Consider the following 24,876-nt stretch of genomic DNA (forward strand, 5'->3'; position numbering starts at 1 on the left):
CACAGCCCCTGCTGTCTTAGGAAACCACAGATATATCTAGGTATAGTGAAGTATGCTTCTAAAGTCAGGTACTTGGAAGACTGAGACAGAAGGATCATGAATTCAAAGCCAGCCTGAGCAATTTAGCAAGATTTTGTCTCCAAAAACAAAAAACAAACAAACACCCCAGAAATCTTCAGTTAGGAGGGCTCTATCCTGATGATTTTAATCCTAGTCAACTCTCAAAAGCCCCACCTGTAAACATTATAGTTCAATTAAATTTCTGTCTTTTAAATACCTTCCAACGGGGATTTAATCTCTACATGTCAGTCGCTGGGGACACTCAGCCATATCCAAACCATAGTAGGGGCTTCAACTATAGAAATTTCTTTCTCACAGCCTTGGAGGTTGAGGTCTACGATCCAGGTGTTAACAGGGCTGGTTCCTTCTGAGGCCTCTGTCCTTGGTTTACCGATGCCGACTTCTCCATGTGTTCTCATATCATCATCCCTCTCTGTATGTCCATATCTCCTCTTACCAAGAAACCAGTCATATCATATTATGGCCCACCCTGAGGACCTCATTCTACTTCAGGGTTGCATTCCAAAGTTTAATGGAATTGGGACTTCAACATAGGAATTTGGGGGGGACATAATTCATCTAAATAGGTACTAAAGAAAAATTAGTAAGCAGTCTAACATCATGTTAAAAAAAATAATCCTCTGCCAGGTGTGGTGGTGCATGTCTATAATTCTAGCACTTGGCAGGCTGAGGCAGGAGGATTGCAGTGAGTCCAAAGTCAGCCTAACCTATACAGTGAGTTCAAGGCCACCTGGAAAAAAATAAATGAACGAATAAATGCAGCTGAGTGTGGCGACACATGCCTGTAATTCCAGCTACTTTCGAGGCTTAGGCAGGAAGATTGCAAGTTGAAGACCAATCTGAGAAATCTAGAGAAAGCTTGTCTCAAAATAAAGTGGAATAAGGCTGAGGCAGGAGGATCATTCTGAGTTCGAGACCAGCCTGGGCTACAAAGTGAGCTCAAGGCCAGCCTGAACTGCATAGTGAGACCCTGTCTCAAAAAAAAAAAACAAAAAACAAAAAACAAAAAAGGTGGAATAGTGGTAACCTTCCCCTGGTAATCACTAGAACCATCATGCTGCCTATAAACCAGACATCTCCTTCTTTCCATGGCAAATTGCTTGCAATGTAGTCCTACAGTATGAGTTTATGGGTTTAAATCAGAAGAAAAGCTGATGGGATTCTGCAGCTGAATGAGTGTTGGAAACTTACTAAATTGTCAAAAAGATCAAAGGCAGGGCCAGGAATTTAGCTCAGCAGCATAGTGCTTACCTGACAAACTCAAGGTTCTGAGTTTGATTCCTGGTACCAAGAAAAAAAAAAATTAAAGTCACAACTGTCACACAAGGAAACTCTGTGAGGGATGGAAGTTCACATCCTCATCAGGAGACTTTTCTTACTGGTTTGGCAAACATGGTAACTTTTGAAATTATCTTTACTGTAAAACAAGTGTCACTTGTGCTGTTGTCTTCCTGAAACCACTGCTCTTTGGCGTTGTAAAGCATTCTAAACCTCAGGCACCAACAGGTTCAACAAGGTTGTCTGACAAGGCTCCTCAGAGCCTGGAGCTGGACACAGATCACACCCAGCGGTCCATTGGCTTGTTCCCAAACCATGAAAATTTTTTCTTAATAAGTGAGCTAAATCAAATTAAACAGCTTTCTTTCCTGGCAAATATCTTTGCTTAACATGTTAATGTGTATGTAAGGGATGTGTTAAACAAGCCATTTTCATAACATATCTGAAATTCAACTTTTCTTTTTTGTTTCCTGAAGCCCTCATAAAGTTACTGAGCAGAGAGAATCTTTCCTCTCTGGGAAGCAGAGTCTGGAAGGCCCAGGAATTTTCTAGGTAATATTTCTAGTTTTGCATTGACTGTGTCCTCTGACATTACCACTATTTTTTTCCTGGTGTTCTGCTTCTCCACTTGTTCAGTTTCTTTTTACACTTTTTTTTCCCCCAGACAATGTCTTACTGGGTAGCCCCGGCTGGCTTTGAACTCACTATGCAGCCCAGGTGGCCTCTAACTCAGTGATTCTCTGCCTCAGCCTCCCAAGTGCTGGGATGACAGGTGTGCCCCATCACATCAGCCAGTTTCATACATGGTCTGGTGTTGGAATAGTTGAAGAGAGGGGACCCGTGGTAGAAAAGCTCTTACCTGAGAGGGTGCTGTCTCCAGACTACTTTCCAGGTTCAAGCCAGCATGTGCCTTCTGGGGGTAAACCCCCAAGCTCCTTGGAGAGCCCCAAGCCAAGGGCCCTGCTCCCTGCCCTGTGCTCACATACTTCCCCTCAGGTTGCTTCCTGATCCTTCTTCCTCAGCCCTTGAGAATTAGCCTGGTGTCTGTAGACACACTTCTGTCCACAGGAGCATCTGTGTACCCCTACCACCTCATGCTGTGAGCATAGGTGTCTCCATCCATCTTGCACACACTCAGTGGAGGGCTAGGAGCTGCTTTTATTTTTTTGAGACAAGATCTTGCCATGCAGTTCAGGATGGCTTTGAACTCACTATGTAGCCCGGGCTGGCCTTGAACTCACAGTGATCTTCCTGCTCCAGTCTCCTGAGTGCTGGGATTGCAGGCACATGCCACCATACCTGACCCCAGATGATGTTCTTGCAGCTCTTCCCTGCAGAACCTGCCCCCAGCTTTCCTCCTCGTCACCTGGCAGAGGGGTTAGAGAGTGGTTCTGTATGTGGCACCTGCTGCCTCCAGACCCTAGTAAGGCTTTGATCTTTGTGGGAAGAAATTTAAAGAATAGAAACTTCTTTCTTTCTTTCCTTTCCCCCTAATACTGGGATTGAACTCAGCATGTACTAGGCAGGTGCTCTACCACTGAGCTATATCCCCAGCACTTTATACTTTGAGACAGGGTCTTGCTAATGTGCCCAGGCTGGGATTATTACAGGCCTATGTGCCTGCACCTGGGTACAAATTCATCTTTTCCTTTCTGAGACTGTCCTAGCTTGGCCCTGGCTGCTATTCCTGTAAGCACCACACTAATGGGGTGAGCTTCAGGCCTTTTGATGCATGGCATCCTCCCATAGCAGAGTCCTCCAGCATGCTAGCCATCTCGCATGACATCCTCATGGCAATACACAAAAGATGTGTGGGTTGTAGGAACTCTATTATCATCTCTTTTAGGCATAGATGCTACTAGAGGACACTTGTTGGAGGATGAATTACAACCTCTTGAAAGCTCTTGTTTATCTTGCAGTGCTGGGGCTTCTCCCAGGGTCTCATGTATGTTAGCAGGCACTGTACCCTGAACTGTACCTCCAGTCTACTCCCTCCTCCAAAGTCTTAATCTTTGGTTCCTCAGAATGTAACTGTGGTTGAAGATAAGGCTTTTTTTTTTTTTGTACCAGGACTAGAATGGAATTCAGACCTCTGAGATAAGGCCTTAAAGGAGGTAACTTACATAGATGAAGACATAAGGTTAGGCCCAAATCTAATGTGACCAGTGTCCTTATGAGAGATTAGGACCAGACACAGAGAGAGAACCATGTGAGGAGATAGGAAGATGCCATCTGGAAGCCTAGGAGAGGCCTTGGGAGAAGCCAGATAGCCTAGGCTGCCCACACCTTGACTTCAGACTTCTAGCCTCTGGGCTGTGAGGAAATGGGTTCCTGTGGCTGGAGTCACTCCAACAGTGTATGCTTTGTATGTGGTAGTGCTACCACTTGATACAGCTTTAGTCACAATCATCAGGCACAGGAAAAATGACTTTTGCTGGATTGATCAGCAAGAGCATTAACATTGGCACATTAAGCAAAGGCTGCCTGTGTTCCAGGGCACAGAAAGCTGTGGGTCAGTTCCTGCTGCAGGTGGTATTACAGCCGGAGGCTTTTGTCCTAATTGAAGCAAGCTTTTAAGATGGCTGCCCAAACCTGCAGATCACATGGGAGAGGATGGATGGAAGGCTGAGAAGCAAGGAGCCTGCCTCAAGCGATGAAGGCAGCAGTCAGTTGTCTGACCATGAGCTGACCATGAGACATCTGATAAATCACTTCTGTTGTCACAGCAGCTGGTGATACAGATGACCAATTACATTTTACAGAAGAGGAAACAGGCACAGAAGTCATCTGTAGTTCGCTCAAGTTGGCTTTGCTTTTCCCTCCCACTGGGCCCCTTCAGAGGAGTTGTCTAGTGAATGGTTCACTTAAGGCACGAGGATATTCAAATGCCTGGAGGCTTGGCTCCTTCCTGTTGGCTGAGTGAGACCTGTAGAGGCACAAAACTCGACAAATATAAAAATATGTGGTCCTTTCCTTGAATGATATCTTGATTAAAAACAAAACAAAACAAAACAAAATATGTGGTCTTAAAGCTGTACAAGTGTAGGGGCTGGGGATTTAGCTCAGCGGCATAAGTGCCTGCCTTGCAAGCAGGCAGTCGTGAGTTCGATCCCTGGTACCGATAAAAAAAAAAAAAAAAAAAAAAGGAAAAAGACAAAAAAAAAAAAAAAAAAAGCTGTACAAGTGTGCTTATGGAAGATTAAGGAACACACTCTATTTTTCTTTTCTTCTTCTTCTTCTTCTTCTTCTTCTTCTTCTTCTTCTTCTTCTTCTTCTCCTTCTCCTTCTCCTTCTCCTTCTCCTTCTCCTTCTCCTTCTTCTTCTTCTTCCTTCTTCTTCTTCCTCTTCTTAATTTAGGCTTGAACTTGTTTTACAGTTAAGACATAAACTTAGAAACACTGATTGCTAGTAATCCCAGCACTTGGGAGGCCAAGACAGGATGCTTGCCATGTTTGAGGACAGCCTGAACTACAAAGTAAGATCCTGCCTCAAAAAAACAAAAAACAAGAAAACAAACAAAATAAAAAAGTGATAAACCCAGTAACATTGGCTTAATCAAGAAAAAGCACTTGAAAAAAATTTACAGACACTTTTGGGAAGTATAAATCTCATTTTAAAAAATTATCAAAATAAATTAGAGCAATTCAGATATGAAATCTGATGCTCTAAGTCAGTATTTGGGATTGATGTCTAGCAAGTTCAGCCTCAAAAGCCTTGTGGTGGTTAAGCTGATGTCTCTTTTAAGCCCAAAGGCATGGCAGCTGCTCTGTCCTATCCTGTGGGCACGTAGCCACCAAGAGTGCCCTCTTGTATTCTGGTGCTCAGCAAGCATATGTGTACCCATTTCAGGCTAGCCATTCCAACTGAGGTGCATCTGCTCAATGTTTTTGTGACAGATTTATTAGGATCTAACCCATAAGACATACAATTCTCTGTTTAAGGCCCAAAACTCAAAGACTCTTAATATATTCAGTGTTGTGCAAATATCACCGTAGTCAGTTTTCTCACGATTTCTTGAGTTAGTTGTTTTTTCCAAGCATGTTTATTACCTTCCCTGTTAGCAGTAAGAGATAAGCTAGGTTTATCATTTAATATTTCTAAATCGTCAGATGGCACCACTTGACTGAAAATGTGAATCTCTTCATTGCTACCTCAGTTTTTATTTTCTGCCAGACCCAGCTGAATTTAGGTTTCATGTGATCCAAGGAAGCAGAGGGATTTATATAGTTATGTTATTTTTGAAGTCAATTTTTAACACAAAAGGGGTGATCTTCACTTTTCCTTTAAAATGTTACTTTATTCTTGCTCAGGCTATCTCAAGATGCCCCCTTGCCACCCCCACAGTCAATTCTGTGCACACATTTCTCACAGCAGAGAACAGGAAAGTGGAACCTAGCCCGCAGCCTACGCCAGCAGGGACAGTCGTCTGCTTCTGTTTGCTGAGCCCCTTTGCATCCAGAGTACCAATGCATATGGAGTTCCAGAGTTCCGTAAATAGGCAAAGATAGGCCTGGAGGCTTTAGCTAGCCTCAGGTGGAAGACAGAGTCAGGAAGGATGTGGGAACCCTAGGAGCCCCAGCTGCCTCTCTCCTAGCAGCTCTGTGCAGGTCTGGTTGCATCTTGAAAAATTATCTCAGATGACTAAGTGTCATATGGGAGAACACAAACACTGGTACTCACTGTGGGCACCTTATATTCTTTATGCCATCTAATGTGGTCAAGAAATCAGCAGATAGACATGTTTGCATACTCATGGAGGCAACAGATTCAATAGACCAAGGACTTATCCTAGGCCAGGACACCTGGGGCTGGAATTCAAGTGCACATGTTCCCTTTCAGGCTTTGGCTCTTCCTTCTACAAATAAAGCCTGGCCACCCATGAAAACCAACTAAAATACCCTTCCCTTCCCAGCCCAGGCATTTTTTTGGGGGGGGGTCTGGGGATCGAACTCACAACCACACGCTTGCCAGGTAGGCACTTATGCTGCTGAGCTAAATCCCAGGGCAAGCATTTCTTTAAGAACATTCCAACTATGGGTAAGCCAGTAGGTTGTTCCCTAACAAGTCACATGACAAGGGATACATGCTGTCATGGTTTATGTCTGTGTCCTCCAGGCCTCGTGAGTTTGCATTGTGTATTTGTTACTTGTTCATTGTGTAGTGCTTGGATTGATGGTGTCAGTGCACCACCCACAAAGGGGTGGAGCCAGGATGTGATGTAATGGCAGGAAGAAGGTGTGTCTTGCTCTTTGCTGGTTCCTGTTTGCTGTTTGCAGCTACCATGAACTGCGGCCCAGCCATGCCCGCCTGCCTTGGAGCCAACTGAGTGTGGACTGAAACTTCAAAAAACTGTAAGAAATAAACCTTTCCTTTCCCAACTTGGGCTTCAGGTATTTTGTCTCAGCAACGAGTAAAAAGTAACTAAGACACATGGATTCCTTAAATTTCCTAAGACAGGGGCTGGAGGTTTATCTCAGTGACATAAGCGCGTGCCTTGCAAGCAGGCAGTCGTGAGTTCAATCCCCGGTACCGATAAAAAGGAAAAAAAGGCCAAAAAAAAAAAAAAAAAAAATCCTAAGACAGATTGTTTCCCATAGGCTGTTTCGAAGTCCCTAGGGACATCAGCAAGATGAGCTTGGTATGGTCTGGGTACAGACAAGCACCTCACTAGTGAAGGTCAAGATCAAGTGCAGCCCTGCACATGACAGACTTCCTCACGCAGCTAGGACATTTAAACATGACACACACAGGAAAAGGCAGAATAGGATGTCATCAGATGTTGGGTCCTGAACACAGAGACCTTGAACTGTCCCATATTTCACCTCAATTCACTGGCCTCTTCATTTTCTGTCTTTATTCTGGCTAGCCAAAATGACAAAATTTCTGAGCTTTTATATATATTGCAGAGATGTGTCATATTCTCTTTGGAGGTTTTGTTTCATTTCAGACAGGGTTCTGCTATGTAGTTTAGGCTGGCCTCAAACTCACAGCAATCTTCTTGCCTCAGCCTCCTGAGTGCTGGGGTTACAGGGGCTATCACACTCAGTTTTGGAGTTTTTTTTTTTTTTTTTTTTTTTTTTAAAGAAAGTTGTCACTCAGGACTATGCTCATTTAAATATGTGCTACACAACCTTCAGAAGCCATCTAGGCCACATGTGGGTATGATGCCTGGGCAGCCTTTTTTGCCTCTGCTTCATCAAGGAGCTTCTGCATCAATCAAGAACACACAAAACCTTTCTGGGTAATCCTAAACATGACACTTAAAAGATTTCTCCAGGATGATTCAGGCTGTACTGGAGATCTGTCACAGTGTGACCTAATGGTTTTCCCTCATAGCCAGCACCACACACTGGACTCCAGTGCTCCCCTATAGAGCACTTAGTAATACAGTCAGGCAAGTGCAATGGGCCCTTCTTAGTGTTTCAAATATACTTTTTTTTTTTTTGAGACAAGATCTCACTATGTAACCCAGGCTGGCCTTGTCCTTGTAATCTTCCTGCCTTAGCCTATTGAATGCTATGATTATACACATGTGCCACCATAGGTGGCCCATATGTTAATTTTATCAATGGTAACATGTCTGATGAATTAATAATGTACGCTCAACTAAAACAAAATTAGCATAACATTTTATGGTCTTTGGCTTAATTTCCTGATAATCGCTGCTGTTCTCACAACAAAATTACATTTTAAAATATGCTTTATATTTTAAAAAACTGAAAGTAAAATCTGCTGTATGTGGTACACTGCTGTATTCCCAGCACTCTGGGAAGGCTGAAGCAGGACTGCAGTTCAACCTCATACTCAGCAATTTAGCAAGACCCAAAACAAAGTAAAGCAAAGCAAAACAATGAAAAGGCTGGGAATAGCTTAGTGTGAGGGTTCAATCCTCAGTACAGAAAACAAAAGCCCTGAACTTTTGGTGTTACTGTGCTATCTTCCAACTGCGTATGAGGATTTCAAATAGAGAAATCCTATCTCACGGCATAAAGACTGTTATTACTTGTCTGAGACAGGTTTTTGCTATGCAGTTCAGGCTGCTCTGAGCTTGCTTTGTAGCCCAGGCTGGTCTTGAACTTGCAACCACACCTGGCTTTCCCATTACTTCTTTACTCAATGATAACTGCTAATTTATTTATTTGGTGCCAGGGATCAAACTCATGACTTTGTGCTTGCCAGGCAGGTGCTTATGCCTCTGAACTAAATCTCTGGCCCCATAACTGCTAATTTAAAAGGGACATTAACTTTTGCTTTTGGTTGAGACAGGATCTCACTATATACTCCAGACTGACTTTGAACTCACTATGTAGCCCAGGTTGGCCTCAAATTTGCAGCAGTTCTGCCTGTCTCAAGGAATTACAGGCATGTGCCACCACACCTGGAAAGCTAGGAGTTTTTTCAAACAACTCAGTTCTTATGGCCTTTATGAATTTTTAATGAAAACTTTCAAGAATTCCAGTAACTCTAGTCTGTGCCAGTTGACTATCTTATGATATATTAAATTAGATTTTATTGGAAGAGTTCGGATATATATAATGATCACATTCATCATAAGAGAATCTGTACCTGTATATGATATTTTTTTTTTTTTTTGTCTTTTTCCTTTTTATCGGTACCAGGGATCGAACTCACGACTGCCTGCTTGCAAGGCAGGCGCTTATGCCGCTGAGTTAAATCTCCAGCTCCTCTGTATATGATATTCTTGTGACATGTTAAATACATTAGTAAAGACATGTGACATGTTAAATACCAACATCTTTAGAAAGATGTTGAGAGCAATCAGGAGTCAAAGTGAACTAGACAGAACACAAGAGTACATGGACATGTACCTACCTTTCTTGGGCCAGTCTAATTTAAGTCTGGCCACTGCCTTCAAGAGAACTCAAAGCTGGGCGTGGTGGCTCATGCCTGTAATCCAAGCTCTTGGGAGGCTGAGGCAAGGAGGACTATTGAGAGTCTGAGACTAACCTGTGCCACAAAGTGAGCTCAAGGTCAGCCTGAACTGCATAGTAAGTCCCTGTCTCAAAAAAACAAGAAAGAGAGAAACCAGAACCCCACAGGAACAGATCACACGTGTTTCAGGAATGTAAATGAGATGCTGACACTTGTTTTTTTTGAAACTAAATACATTTTAATAGAAAACAAAATACAAAATAACTCTTTTTGGAAAACAGAAATATTTAATCCTTTCCCCATACATTAGAATTTGCTTTATCCTCAGGGCACAGTTTGACATGTGCATGCACATTCAGGATTTACCTCATGATGTGCTCACTGTAGGAGAGAGCTGCTTAAGGGTCACTCCGAAATCTAACACTAATTCTACCTTGTGACTTACTCCAAATTATTCTTTACCACAACGTTTTTTTTTTTTTTTTGGTGGTGGTACTGGGGATTGAGCCCAGAGCCTTGAACATTCTAGGCAAATGCGCTACTACTAAGCTGTACCCCATCCTACCATAATCGTTCTTTTCAGGGGAGAGAATTATTGACAGAAGTGCAGCCAAGGAAGATTCTTTCCCACCATCACTGTAAGACACCAGTGTTCTCAGTCAACCTACCCACCGACTTCCATAAACATGTTGTTTGGTGTGCTCAATGCGCACTCAAGACTTCACTTTTTCCTGATACACTGTGCCACCAAAATCTCTGAATTTCCTGAAGCTCAAAATTACAAGTATCACAGCCAGTGCCAGGAGTCAAACCTGAAGATAAAAGCAGAGATTTTTTCCTCTGCCAGTGCTAGGTCTCATCTTCGCAGTAATAATAATAAAAAGTCCTGGTTTTGTCACTCTGGAAAAGGATAGTCCCTCCCTCTCTCGGTTCTGTCCCCACTTCCCTCCTTGAGGGTAGTCCCATTGAGGGCCTGTAGGGGTGCTGTGGAGGGCACTTGGCAACTGCCCTCAGTAAAGCACGCTGGGAGGACAAGATGCAAATGGGAAGGTGCTTGCACTTGGGGTCCAGGGGTCCTCTAAGAACATTCCACTGACCTTAGAACATCCTAGTGCTCATCTTGAGTCCAGGTATCACTGAGCCACACCCTGGCCCTGCCTGAGTCCCAGGACACTGAGCTGCATGCAGTCGGGCTCTTTCATAGTCCGTCAGTAATTTGCTCAGCATGTCCATGCTGTGGCCAGAGACCCCTCACCACAGCCCAGTCTATTCCAGCCAAGGTAAGAATCAGTGCTCCTGATTCTCCTGTGTGATCCCAGTCACCAGAAGCAGATTGCAGGCCATGAACTGCACACTCAGGACACTGCTCATCTGCCCAGTGTAGACACCTACAAGCTCACTGGAGGAGCCATCTGCGGGTGTGCTACAGCATGTGTTCCGGAGGTCCCAAACACGCACTGAGTTGTCCATGGAGGCAGAGGCCACTAGGCCACTGTCAGGGCTGAAGGCGAGGCTGGTGATACTGTCTGTGTGGCCTCTCAGCTCTTTAAAAAGGGTCCCAGAGGCCAGGTCCCAAAGTTTCAACCGCTGGTCCTCACCAGCAGATGCCAAGTATTTCCCATTGGGAGAGAAAGCCAGAGACAGCACGGGGCCACGGTGGCCTGTGAAGAGCCTCACTGAGTTCCCCTGCTGGGTGCTCCACAGCCGGACAGTCTTGTCAGTTGAGCCTGTGGCTAAGTAGTTAGAGTTAGGGTGGAATCGGACACAGTCCACATCTGCCAGGTGTCCTGCATATATCCTCAGTGGGTACGTCCGATCGAAGGACCACAGCCTGGCAGTGCGGTCATGGGACCCACTGGCAAAGTATAGGCTGTAGGGGCTGATGTCCAGGTCCCACACGGGGTAGGCATGTCCTTGGTACAGCACAGTGTTGGTGAAACTCCCCAGATCCCAGTACCGGATGGACATGTCCTCAGAACAAGAGAGCAACCCTGAGCTATCTGAGAGGAAACGTGTGCTATACACTGGTCCACAGTGTCCCCGCAGGATCTTCATCTCTGTGCCTATGTTGTCCTCCTCATCCTCCTGGGACAATGGGGTAGGATGGGAGAGAAACACACAAGAAAAAAAGTGTTTATTGGCTTCACAGGTCCAGAAGAATAGACAAAGGTAAACTTGCTCGAGAAATAGCACCTGCCCCAACAGTGGTCCTGACCTAAAGTCACACTTGGGAAACAGCTCTCAACAGAACTGTGTAACTGGGTAGAGCCACAACCTGCCAAATGCTTTTCTTAAATCCACCCTGCAGCTAAGATGGCAGCAATCAGACACAGAGAAGCAAGGCTGTTATTGCAGCATCTTGCCTGTGTGCTCTGCTCTCAAACGGATGTTGCATCAGATCTGACTGAAGGCAGCTAATGGCAGCTTCTGCTGTTAACTCTGACATATGTCACTTGAAAAGATTTCTTTTTGTTTATGTTACATTCTTGGATTTGTCTCTATGGCACTGGCTTCCTGTTAGTTCTAGCTGCTTCATAAGCCATGTGGCTTCCTGCTTCTATGCCATTTAAGAACATCTACACAGGTTCATTACCCCCATAATGGGGGAAATGATGATGTCAGCTGCATGTGCACACTGACAAGGTCTTGCTTCATGAGAATGCAGAACTATGTGGTGTAGTCAAAATAAAACCTAGATGTGTAAGAAGAACAAGGCAGAAGAGCTAGTTACTAGTGCACCACAACCTCCTCTATCACTTGAGCTGCCATAAATAGCTAGTGTCTCAAAAGAAATGAAGACTAAGGGTGTAGCTCAGCAGTAGTGCCTGCCTACTGTGCTTGAGGATCTGAGTTCAATCGCCAAGTACTGATACAAAAGAAGTTTAAAACATTGACTTTCTGGAGTGACTCAGATATTTCTCCCAAAGTAACAAGATACAGATCTAGAACTGCTAAAACAGGGCCAGGGATTTAGCTCAGTGGCACAAGCATCTGCCCGGCAAGCACAAGGTTGTGATCCCGGGAACCAAAAAAGAAAAGAAAAAAAATAATTGCTAAAACAAAGCCAAGTGACTCTGGTAGGTAATCTCCTGTACATGAGGATGGGAGAAGAGATGATTGGTAACAGTTCTTGGGGAAAAAAAGTCTGCTCCTATAGCATTTCCCACAGTGAGACCACCTGCTTTCAAATCTATTCCCTTTAATCCTTCACAGACAAAACTCCTTAAATCACAGCTGTGTCTATCCTGGGATTTATGACTGCAGTAAACTTTTACTCAAAATAAAATGGACCTCTCTAATATGCACATTTTTAATGCAGTTAAGAGACAATAAATACTCATGCCGCAGAATACTAAAAATGGCCATTCCAGACACTTCACATTAAAAATACAGGTCTACAAGCATTTGGAAGCTAAGGGTTCTACCAAGTGCTACCAAGAATGTTAACAATTTTCCTCTCCAAAGAACAACACTATGCCAGCTGTGGTGATGCATGCATCTACTACAGTCACAGCACTCAGGAGGCTGAGCTAGGAGGATTGTTGCAAATTCAAGGCCAGCCTGGGTTACATAGTGAGTTTAAGGCCAGTCTGAACTACACAGTGAAACCCAGTTTAAAGGGAAAAAAAAAAAGAAAGCAACACTTTGACTCACTGATCAGTACTAGGAAGTTTATACAAGGACTACAGGAGTAAAAATGACCTCGTATAAACTACACCAAGATCCTTTGAGATCTGAGAGGCTGAGAGGGCATGTTACTTTTGAGGTACAAGTGGCCTGTATGTGATGGGAGCTATGGCACAAGTCGTCGCTTCTGGAGAGTCCCTAGCATCTGCCTGGGCCTGGGGAGCAGGATGCAGAGTCAGCCAGCCCTCCCCAGGGACCCCGATAACCATCCAGGGTCTGGAGAATTGCCCGCTGACTATCAACACCAAGAAATGAAGACACCAAAGTGCTCCTGCTAGCAACATCGTCAGCTCTCTGCCAGGACTGCAGTCCACAGGGCCTCAATCTCACCTCTCCTACTGACAGGACAATGCTCCCCAGTGCTCATGATGCTGTCTAAGCACTCACAGTAGTTGGGCATGCATCCCGAATATGAAATGCCTAGTATATTGCATAGTATATTCATGCAATAGTAAACTATAAATGCACATTATAAACCATAAAGATTAAGAAAGACAAATACACACAGATTATACATCTTGGCACTGTGGTGTGCTATGAAAAGCTCAAGTGTTATGGATGTTTGCTCCTGCATGAGAACACCGAAGTCTCAGTCACACACAACCCTAAGCCTTCCCTGTTCTATTTTTTTTTGAGACAGTATCTCATGTAGTTCAGGCTGGCTGTGAACTCACTATGTAGCCCAGGCAGGCCTTGAACTCACAGTGATCCTCCTGCCTCAACATCCCAAGTGCTGGGATTACAGGTGTATGCCACCATGGCTGGCACCTTCTCTGCTGTTGACAGGAAGTTGGGCTTCTGAGTAGGTGAAGACTGTAAAGTAAGTTAGGCATGGTGGTACACACCTGTAACCCCAACCCTTGAGAGACTGAGCTGGAGGACCGGCAAGAGTTTGAGCCTAATATGGGCCACAGAGTGAGTTAAATGACAGCCTGAACTACAGAAAGTGATCGTGTCTTAACATACACACACACACACACACACACACACACACACACACGCACGCACGCATGCACACGCAGTGGAAAGTATGACTGTAATCTAAGCACTCTGGGAAGCTGAGGAGGAAGAACTGCAAGGTTAAACCCAGTCTGGGAAACTTAATGACGTGGCAAGGGCTTGACTCAAAATAACAAGTAAAAAGTGGTGGAGATGTAGTTCAGTGCAAAGGCCTCAGACTCAGTCCCCCATACTCTTGTGAATTTGATGCTGGCTTGAACTACATAGGGAGACCCTATCTCAAAAACAACACCCAAAAAACAAAACAAGAAAAATCCTAAACCAACCCCCTAAAACAAAACCAACAGAAGACATAGATAATAGATTCCATTAGTATTTAAGATTTCATTTACATATTTAGATAGCATTTTGTCCACATTAAATACATTATTAATTTATTTTTTTGAAGACAGGGTCTCACTATGTAGTTCAGGGTAGCCTTGAATTTATTTACTATGTAGCCCAGGCTGGGCTTGAATTTGCAGTAATTCTGCTGTCTCAGGCTCTTAAGTGCCAGGATTGTAAGTGTGAGCCGAGCCATCACATCTGGCTCACACTGAATATATTATTAAAATTAATCTTGACAATTTTTTTTTTTTGTACCAGGGATCAAACTCATGATCTCACACTTGCCAGGCAGGTGCTTGTTCAGCTGAGCTAAATCCCTGGCCTTGACAATGTTTTTTATCTTTTTAAATATGGCCGCTAGAAAAATCTAAATTACATATGTGGGCTCATATCACATGTTCACTGGACAGTTTTCACCTAAGTGACAGCTTTACAGACAAGCTACAGAATTGAGGTTTCCAACACCACTGACTTCTCTGGTCTTCAATCTTCAAGGGTAGGGGCTGGGGATTTAGCTCAGTGGCATAAGCGCCTGCCTTGAAAGCAAGCAGTCGTGAGTTCGATCCCTGGTACTGATAAAAAGGAAAAAGACAAAAAAAAAAAAAAAAAAAACAAACCAAACCAAACCAAACAAACAAACAAAAAAACTTCAAGGGTAGCAGCTGGGAGAAGAACTGCTAGATGTGGACGAGGGATACAGCTCAGTGGCATAAGTGCCTGCCTGGCAAGTGCAAAGTACTGAGTTTGATTCCTGGTACCTACTAGACCCAAAAGGATTAACATAGATGTTCCATGTGGACTTCAGGGGTAGGGGAGGGCAGGATATGGCATGGAATGAAAAGCAGTTGCCAAGCAACAGGCCAAGCTCCAGGCATCTTTTGGCCCCCTCATACAGTGCAGATGCACTAGTAAGAGCAGGAGACAGCTGCTGGCTCACTTCAGAGCTAACCTAGAGCATCTTCATCAGGGTAACAGAAGCTACAGGACAGTGCTGCAAATGCAGCTTCATCTGGCATATTAGAGAAAATTTTATGCTTGCCTACGAAAGTTTGCTCATTATTTCTTTTCTATGTTTATCATTGTTATTATTTTGCTTTTGTTAGTGCTGGGGATTGAACCTAGGGTCTTGCACATACTAGGCAAGTGCTCTACTCACCCAGCCCTAATGATTTTTCAAAACTGGGATATGACCCACATGCTGTAAAATTCATAATTTTAAAGTTTATAACTCAATGATTTTAGTACACAGTTGTGAAACTAGCAGCACTTTTTTTTTGTTTGTTTGTTTGAGATGGTCTCACTGTGAGATTCATGACTGCTCTGAATTCGCTCTGTAGCCCAGGTTGGCTTCAAACTCATGGCAATCGTCCTACCTTACTCCTAAATGCTGGGATTATTATCATGCAACACTATGCCCAGTCAGCAGCAATATCTGAATAAACATTTTTACTGCCTTGCAAAGAAATCCTATACCTGCTTGGCCCCTGGCAACCCTTCATCTACTTCTTATCTCTGTAAATGTACCTATCCTAGATAGTCCCTGTAAATGGAATCATGTAACATGTGATGTTTTGTGACTGGCTTCTTTCATAGAGTATAAAGTTTTCTAGGTTCATTCATGTTACAGCAATCCGGAGTTAGTGATCCGGAGAGCTTGTTTGGAGGTCTTAGCAGGGAAGCGCAACTACTCATATATCCTCAACCAAGGAAACACTCCTCTTCAGGAGGGACACTTGTGGAGGAAGGGGAATACCCACCCAGCTAGCCAGATCAGCCACACCAACTCTGGTGATTAATGGTGTGATAGATGTCATAGCGAGATCACCCTCACATCAATTGCTTCATTCCTTTTTGTGGCTGAGTAATACTCCACTGCACGGACAGAGCACAGTTATTTATTCATCTACTGGTAGGTATTTAGGCTATAATAATGCTATGAACTCTTGTGTATCACTCTTGTGTGGACTTACTTTTCCAACTCTCTTGTATATATACAGAAATGGAATTGCTTGATCTGAATGCTGCTCTAATAATTAATGGGTCAAAAGATTAAAACTGGCTTTTAAATTTGGTTTCCATGGTTCTTTCTTACTTCCTATCATCTCCTATCATTGTGGTAATTCTGTTTGGTTTCTACTAGTTGTGAGTTTCTGACTTTTACATTAAAAGTCTCAATTTTTTTTTTTTTTTTTTTTGTGGTACTGGGGATCAAACTCACGACCTCATGCTTGCCAGGCAGGTGTTTATGCCACTGAGCTAAATCCCCAGCCCCCTAAAAGTCTCCATTTTAGCTATATGTTACAGAAGGAAAAAAGAAAGTCTCATTGGAGAAACACTAAAAATCAATTACCTGATCTATATTATACCTTGCTTCTCCCTAAAATGTTCCTTGTCAGAAACCAAAGAGAAATCTTCTCCAAATGTTGCAATGAGTTGCAGAAACCCAACTCAGGAAGTCCCTCAACAACAGGGGCCTCATTTCACTCTCAAAGTTACCCACCCAGCTGCTTGGGCTGTGTGTGATGCAGCATCCTTGCTTCCTCTCCTCCACCTCTGTATCACCCAGATACACAGGTGGTCTTGCTTCACTCCACTTCCTTTTCCACAGCACTCCCTGAGCTCAAGCCACTACAAACGTATGCAGAGGTAGCACAACTTGTCACTTCCTGCCCTGCTCCATATTTAATGTCTCCTCTCTCTCCCTCTCCTTCCTCCTCCTCTCTCTTTCTGGCAGTACTGGTGAACCCAGGGTCTCATACATTCTAAGCAAGTGCTCTAGCACTAAGTCATACCACCAGCTTTTTTTTATTTAGACAGATTCTCATTCTCATTTTCTCTTTCTCTCCCCGCCCCGCCTTCTCTCTCTCTGTTACTGAGAATTGAACTCAGGACTTTGTGTTTGCTAGGCAGGTGCTTGTGCTGCTGAGGTATACCCCTGGTTCAGGATGACTTTTTTTTTTGGCAAGCTTTTGTTATATAATTCAGATTGGTCTTAAACTTACAAGCTGGCCTCAAACTCATCTTGATCCTTCTGTTTCAGTCTCTCTAGTGGCTGGATTACAGATGTGCACCACCACACCTAGCAATTTAGAGATGAAGTCTTGCTAAATTGCCCATGGTGAATTTAAATTTGCAATCTTTCTGCCTCAACCTTCCAAGTAGCTGGGATTACAGGTGTCTGTTACCAGGCCTTGTTCAGCCATATTTAATGTCTTTCAGTTCCTGGAATTCCCTCAAGCTAATGTTTAAATATGGGTCTTTAATATACTTCCTCCAATGCCTAAGATAATATAATGCTATTGTCATATATATATATATATATAAATAAATTAATTTTTGGTACTGGGGATCGAACTCATGACCTCAAGCTCGCCAGGCACTTATGCCACTGAGCTAAATCCCCAGCTTTTATATTAATTTTCAATTAATATACTCCAAAGTATATGGTTATCAAAGCCAATAAGATCAGTAGGAATATTCTTTTTTTTTGTAATTACAGAAAATTGAAAGTAAATGAGGGAGCATCCCTGAGCTATGTGTGAAACAGCAGTCAGAAAGTCTCCACTGCATTGGAAAGTTTTTAAGATGCACATGCATGCAACAAGAGGTACTGTGTGGGATCACAGAATTCTACAAATCAGAGCTACACAGGGAATCTAGATTCTTTATTAATCATAACAAAATCCCCCTATTCTACTCTCAGTTACAAGAATCAAAGTTCAGAGACCATATGATTACTGGTGACTCAATGCACAGACAGCGAGGGCTTTTGCTGCATGCACAATATTCCCAAACTCTCATCAGCAACTGTAATTTACCTAAGGTGAGTTTTTATTCTTAGTTTCTCAACCTTGTCCAAGAATCTTCCATGCCAAGTACCTGAAGCAAGGATCCCTGAATTTAAGTGGTAACAGGACAAAAATATTTTTCTAGTTTCTGCAGATCTTCAAGATGCTGATTTTGTGAAACTGCTTTATCTTCTTTGGACCACGTTCTACTAAGGCCCCATCTGGTGGTATGGAACTCAGACTGCTGGGTCTCCCCTTCTTTCTCATGCCTATTCCCCAAAGCACAATCTAACCACAGAGAATTGCACTGACTGAGGGGACATGGCGACTCTGCTTCTTGTGTCACTTTTCAAAGTGGGGTACTAGGACATCTGAGCACACTGTGCTAGAGGATGGGCACTGGCCTCGTAAGGCTGGGCCTACCCAATGCAGTGATGCCAGTGTGCTGCTGAGTGTGACACAGCACTGGTTTCTGTAGGGGAACACAGTCAATGCTGACCTTGTTTCAGCAGCCTCACTTTTTTTTCCTCCCTTTTCCTCAGGAACGACTGAACCCAGGTACTTTACATTGAGCTACAACCCCAATCTATTTTACTTTTTTTAAATTTAAAAAATCAAAATGACAGGGTCTTGCTAAGTTACTAAGCTGCCCAAGGTGGAATTGCACTTGCAATCCTCCTGCCTCACCCTCCCAGAGTGCTGAGATTATAGGCATGTGCTACCACATTTGACTCAGATCCACTTTTAATGTCAAGGGTCGTGCAGTGTACATACTCACAAATGGACACCAAGTGTAATCTCAACTAAACTAAACATTAGTTAGGTCTGGTGACAATGTCTAGTGTTTGGACAGTGATAAATACTGACCACTCATTCACACAACTAAGTTATGGCTGTGAGAAAGTTTTCGCCACTTAGGTGAGGGATGAGGATTCAGTGACTAGTTAAATGGCATTAGCTTGGCCATGGCTACATGATGAGAGAAATAAGGATATGTGTTCTTCCAAAGAGCTATCAGGTTTGGAAAGCCATTCTAACAGAAAGAGGACCAGGGAAGAAAAAGCAACACCTGTACCTCTTCCTCCAGAGTATCACAAGCCAAGCGGATACGTGACGTGTCTACGAGATGGGGCTCTGACTTCAACTTCTTGGATCGCAGACTCCAGAGTTTTATGCAGGAGTTGTCAAACCCAGCAGCAAGCAGCTTGCTATCAGGGGCAATTTCTGCAGTGTTGAGCAGCTGCTCTGTGTTGTAGAAGGCATAAAAGCAGATGGTAGTGAGGGAGGGAGGGCCATCCTTTACGCGTTTGATGCTCTCCTGTAAGACCTCTAGGGCAGCCTCGTTCTGCAGAATGGGGCTAGGCATATCTGGGGGCTCCAGGCCACTACTTTCACTGCGGGAGGAGCCACCACTGGCATAGAGTTGGTAGTCTGTTCTCTTGGCAGGCTGCACGTCCAGGTGGATATGTAAGGTGAGGACCTTGCACAGAGCACTGTTGTTGTCACTTTGGAGGTAGCGGATCAGGTAGTTGTAGCTGTCTTCCTGGAGACGGATCACGTACTTGTTATCTAGGAATGCACGAAGCTTGAAGTTGGACAGGATGTCCTGGATCGTCTGAGTCGTCTGCAGCTGCTCAATAACATCCTTCTGGCTTGCATTCTGTAGGAACATTCCATGGAAGCGGCTATAGAAACTTTCCACTGTGCTCTTCGGGCTGTTCTGGACCAGGCTGAGATGGAGGTAGACAAACAGTGGGTAGAGGAGAGGCATAACTTCATGGCTGTACTGGGAATCGGAATCTGCAAAGATAACAAGAAGGGGCTTAGAAGCAAGGGAACTCTCGTGGAGAACCTCTACCATGTGACATTTTGGGGGCAGGAATCCATTTCTCTAGATTACTGATTGAAATATAAGCCCCAGAGCATGCTGGAGTTTCAGTCTTTCTTATGGGAGAGGAGAAGCATAGGTTCTGTGGTCCAGCTGAGGGGGTAAAGGACTTGCCCACACCCTCAAAACAGCTCAGTAAATTGTGTTAGGCCTTTAGAGCACAGCATTTCTTCCACATAGAAACCCAGTCTCTGAGGATCCTCAAATATGTTCTTGGGAGACTGAGGGTTCTTTGCAAAAACTTTTTTTATAAAATTGTTTAGCTTGGCATGGTGATATGTATCTGTAATCCCAGTAATTGGGAGGTTAAGGTAGGAGAACTGCCATGAGTTTGAGGCCAGCCTGAGCTACACAGTGAATTCAAGGCCAGTCTGAACTACATGAGACACAAAAAAACCCCCAAATTTAAAAATTTACATGTGTGTAGTACACATTGATTACATTGATTGTAGGATGCAAATACTTTCTAACTTGATGATAATCTTGGGTTTTTTTTGAGGCAAGGTCTTATTATGTAATGCAGGCTCAAACTCACAGCCAATCTCCTGTCCTCAGCCTCCCAAGTTCTGGATTACAAGTACGTACTACCATGCCTGGATGGCATGTCCTAATGTTAAGATGACAATACTCATCCACAGTTGTTTTATGTGTACTTTTTTGAGACAGGGTTTCACTGTAGTTCAGGCCGGCCTCAAACTTGAAACAGTTTTGTTTCAGTCATCTAAATGCTGAGATTATACCCATTTACCACCAGGGTGAATTCTCATTTTGACTTTTCTGGTTAAAAATGAAATTTTTGCAGAGATAATTTACAAACAAGACATTTTATTACTATTAAGACTAAACTAAATCAGGCATTGTGGTGCATGCTCATAACCCCAGCACTTGTATAGAAGCAGAAGTATTGCTGTGGGTTCAAAGCTGCTCTAGACTCACTAAGAGGTCTGTCTCAAAAACAAACAAACAAACACCAAACTCTTACTAATTTGAAGTTTTAATGCTAAGAAACTATGCAACAGTGTTCAAGAACTACCTGGCTTTGTCACCATGTCAATGGGAAAAGCAGCATTTTGTGTCACCCAAAATGCCTTTTTTTAAGTAAGGGCCACCAGCATGGTATGAGAGTAGAGCCACTGCAAGGCACAAGCCCTTGCCTCATGTTGCTAAGACCCAGTGCCCCAGTATAAAGGTTTTGTACTTAGTGTAATTTTTGTATATATGTATATAAGTTAAAATAAATTTTTTTAAGTCAGCACTTAAATCCTGCGGGTATTTTTTTTTTTTCTAATAATGAGAAGGAATCTACACTGAACTTAGTGTATGAAAGCAGTATTAGAACATCTTGCTCCTGATTTAATAAAAAAAACAATACTAGCATGCTACAGTTGCTGAGTGCTCTATTTCATTTTACCACAAGGGGAAATTAACTAGCATGATAGACACATTTCAGCATAAGTGAACTTCTCAGGTACACATTCAGAAGATGAGATTAAAAGAACAGAAATGATTCTACTGGGTTGGAAGTTAACATACCTTTTGACCACTATGAGCTGCTCCTGCCTCTGCATCCCCAGCAAAGCTGGAAGTCTCTGTGCTGGCTGGAGTAAGGAGCAGCACATTTAGCTGAAGATCCCGCATGGCATCTCTCAGGACTACTCTGCCTGCGATTAGTCTATGAAAAAGTACAATAACCTGACCTAGGCAGAAACACTAATGGCCCTGATCCTTAAGGATAAGGTTTGAGTCACACTACCAGGTGAGAAACCATGATCTGAGATGCATGTAGAATAGGCAGTAGAAGAGGGCAGCTATGAACATCATCTTCAAACACACAACCAGATACAGAACAACAACTCTCTCATTAATATTTCTCATTTTTGTTTTATGCTACCATGTGTCCTGACATACTTTTCCCCTCTCTCTTACCCCTGTGGAATGCAACCTAAGATAGTCTAACTTTTTAGTGCCACACTTAAGTATTGTTAATGTTACATCACAGCATTTAAGTTACAGATGATCACAGAAAAGCACCTATCCTCATTCAAGGATTCTGGTCCTCCTCTGGGAAAGGGTAATGGTGGTTTTGGCTGCATATGGGACAGATACATTGGGCTAGGTAGAGTGTAACCTTTTATGAATTTTATTTGGAGATTAAATATGGAATAAAAAGATATTAAGAATGTTGAACTGATAAAGGCTGGGCTTGTGATGACTAATTCCATGTATTAAAGTGTCTGAGTAGGTCCAGGGATTTAGCTCAGTGGCACAAGTGCCTGCCTGGCAAGCAGTGGTCATGAGTTCATCCCAGTACTAAAAAAACAAACAAAAAAAAGAGCTGAGTTATCATCCCCAGATGTTTGATCATTCACTATTGTTGATGTTCCTATGAATGTTACTTGGTGTGTGTGTGTTTAGACAGGTCTCACTCTTATAGTGTAGTTCAGGTTGGCCTTGAGTTCACTATGTAGCCTAGCCTGGCCTCGAACTCCTGATGATCCTCCTGCTTCAGGTTCCTAAATCCTGAGATTTTATGCATGTGCCACCATGTCCGGTCTGTGAAGATTTTTTTTTGGAACCGGGGTTCAAACTCATAACTGCGCACTTGCAAGGCAAACGTTTATGCTGCTGAGCTAAATCCCCAGGCCCGTGTGAAGATACTTTATAGAAGAGATTAACATTTAAGTCAGTAGACTTACTGATAAAGGAAGTAGACTTAAAGCAATTGTCCTCCATCTGTAGGTAGGCCTCATCCAATCAGTAGAAGAAAAAGACTGAGATGCCCAAGGAAGAAAGGATTCTGCAACAGACAGCATCTGGTTCTGGACTGTAACATCAACACATCCCTGTATCTCCAGTCTGCTGGCCTGCCCTGCAGCCTCTTAACTTGCCATCACTCTCTCTCCCCACTACATTCTACTGATTCTATTTCTCTGGAGAATTCTAATGTAGATTTTGATGTTTCTTTAAATGCTGTAATTTTTTGCTGAAAGACTTCTGGAAAATTTCTTTTCCAAAATATTCAATGTACTATTTATTAAAAAACAATGACAAAAAAAAAAAAAAAGAGCTCAGTCTTTATTATTAAACTTCCAATATGTTCTAGTGGAATGAAGGATCATTTTCAGCTCCTTAGAATTTTACTTTTAGGTTTGTTTTCTAAAATGACAGACATTTTATATTAAGTTTAGGGAAAACGAGCTAGGAAGAAACAGTGATGTAAGACCAGGCACGGTGGTGCACACCTGTAATTCTAGCACTTTGGAAGCTGAGGTAGGAAGATCAACACAAGGTCATCCTAGATTTTATAGTAAGTTCACGATTGGCCTAAATTATATAATAATACTTTGTCTAAAAACAACATAACACAACAAAACAAACAGAAACACTGATGCACTACTAAATAAACTGAAATTCATCACTGCTTTACCTCTAAATTACTTTCCTTGGTTTGAAGGTAACAGCATGCTTGGTATCATGTGATCAAGGTAGGGGGAGTTTAAAGTCAAGTTTCATTAAATTTTGTTCCTTTACAATAACATTCTTCATATGGTGCTAAAAGTGTACTCACTTAAAATATTCCCTCCTAACTCGGAAAGACACTCTCTAAAAAGTATGCTTTCCTTCTCTAGCTAACCATTGCTGAACATGCAACAGGTGCCCGATGAGCCATGAGTGGAGGCCAGCATGAAGTCAATCCTGAGGTATTGCATACAAGATTGCATTTGAATAAAAGAAGAAAGTAACTGAGGTAGATAGGGCAGTTAGAAAAGGTTTTATGGGGAGGGATTATACTGGCACCTACAGGAGGGGCTGGGTTTCAGTGGTCTCTTGAAGAGAAGCAGTGTCAGCAGGGTATGAGAGGAATGGTCTAGAAGCAGCAGGTGGTATGTCAGAGGACAGGTCCAAAAGCAAAGCGGCATGAAGAATGTGAGAGGGCTGGTTCAGAAGTGTGGTGGTGTGAGAGAATAAGTCTAGAAGCAGCATGGTAGTGCTTGAGAGGACAGGTTTTGAAGCTATACAAGTAGGGCCAGGCACTGCCCATGGAGTCAATGTGCACTACATGAAGGACCATAATGGACAGTGCTGTGGGAGTGGAAGTTAGAGCTTTGATATTAGTTACCACAGTGGAACCAACAGGTTTTGAGGTAAAGGGAAGAAAGACATGATCAGCCAGGTTTTGGGTGGGGGTTAAGGTTATACTGAACATAGAACCATCAGATGACATGATTTATTGTTGCAATATCATACTGTATAGTTTGCAGTGAGAATTTTGGGGCTGGGATTTAAGAGAAAGATGAGCCCATGATGAAGGCTCAGTAACATCTACATAGAGATGGGTGTTAAGGTTGGACTTATTAAGCAAGCTGTGCCACTATTCTCCATAAGCTTCCTATGGACAAGAGTTCAGTGGGTTCAGGGTACCCAGCACTGAGGTGCACTCAGCACACCCATGTGCTGACCCTGTGAAGTGGGATGTGCCTCTCAGAAGGGGAGCCCAAGGGAGCAATGGGAAATATGAACCAAGTAGTGTGGCATTTCACAACAATGGGCAGTGGTCAGTGGGGCCAAAATACCTTCAGGAAGAAGAGAACGAGGACTGACAGGGCCCTCTGGGTCAACTAAGGAAGGCCCTTTTTACTACTCATCTTCTCGAATGCATAAAAATTCCATTTTCTTGTTGATCACCAGCAGTTTTACATTAAGGATGCATTCCTTACACAGTAAATGAGGATGCTTTTCTTATATTCAAATTTTACTATGAATGCCCTTTTGGCCTTGATGCTAAGAGTAGCCTCCAAATTAGATTAATGCCTGTGTCTCATGACTTCTCTTGGTGTTCAAGAAGTATTTGTTCATTTGATTTGGTTGACTGCTCTTCAGAGACCACAAGTAAACAACCTCCAGTAAAAGCAG

At 43.1% G+C, this 24,876-nt stretch overlaps 1 protein-coding gene across 6 annotated transcripts in view; it reads right to left on the reverse strand.

Annotated features, from left to right (window-relative positions):
• Window positions 1–9,464: 9,464 nt before the first annotated feature.
• The window catches only part of Taf5l (TATA-box binding protein associated factor 5 like), a 34,213-nt gene continuing 18,801 nt past the window's right edge, over window positions 9,465–24,876 (reverse strand). For 5 of the 6 annotated variants that reach the window (XM_063260025.1, XM_003473425.5, XM_063260026.1 and 2 more), the window contains exons 4-5: window positions 19,150–19,874; window positions 9,465–11,337 (exon numbers count right to left, since the gene is read on the reverse strand). In XM_063260025.1, the coding sequence (XP_063116095.1) occupies window positions 10,540–11,337; window positions 19,150–19,874 (1,523 nt within the window). In that variant the 3' untranslated portion in view covers window positions 9,465–10,539. Of the gene's footprint in view, window positions 11,338–19,149; window positions 19,875–21,495; window positions 21,561–24,876 lie in introns of all 6 variants that reach the window. The other variant, XM_063260028.1, reaches the window with a different exon arrangement.

Source organism: Cavia porcellus, unplaced genomic scaffold (assembly GCF_034190915.1).
Source record: "Cavia porcellus strain 051 isolate PalLab524CR breed Dunkin Hartley unplaced genomic scaffold, mCavPor4.1 scaffold_13, whole genome shotgun sequence".
Lineage (NCBI taxonomy): Eukaryota > Metazoa > Chordata > Mammalia > Rodentia > Caviidae > Cavia > Cavia porcellus.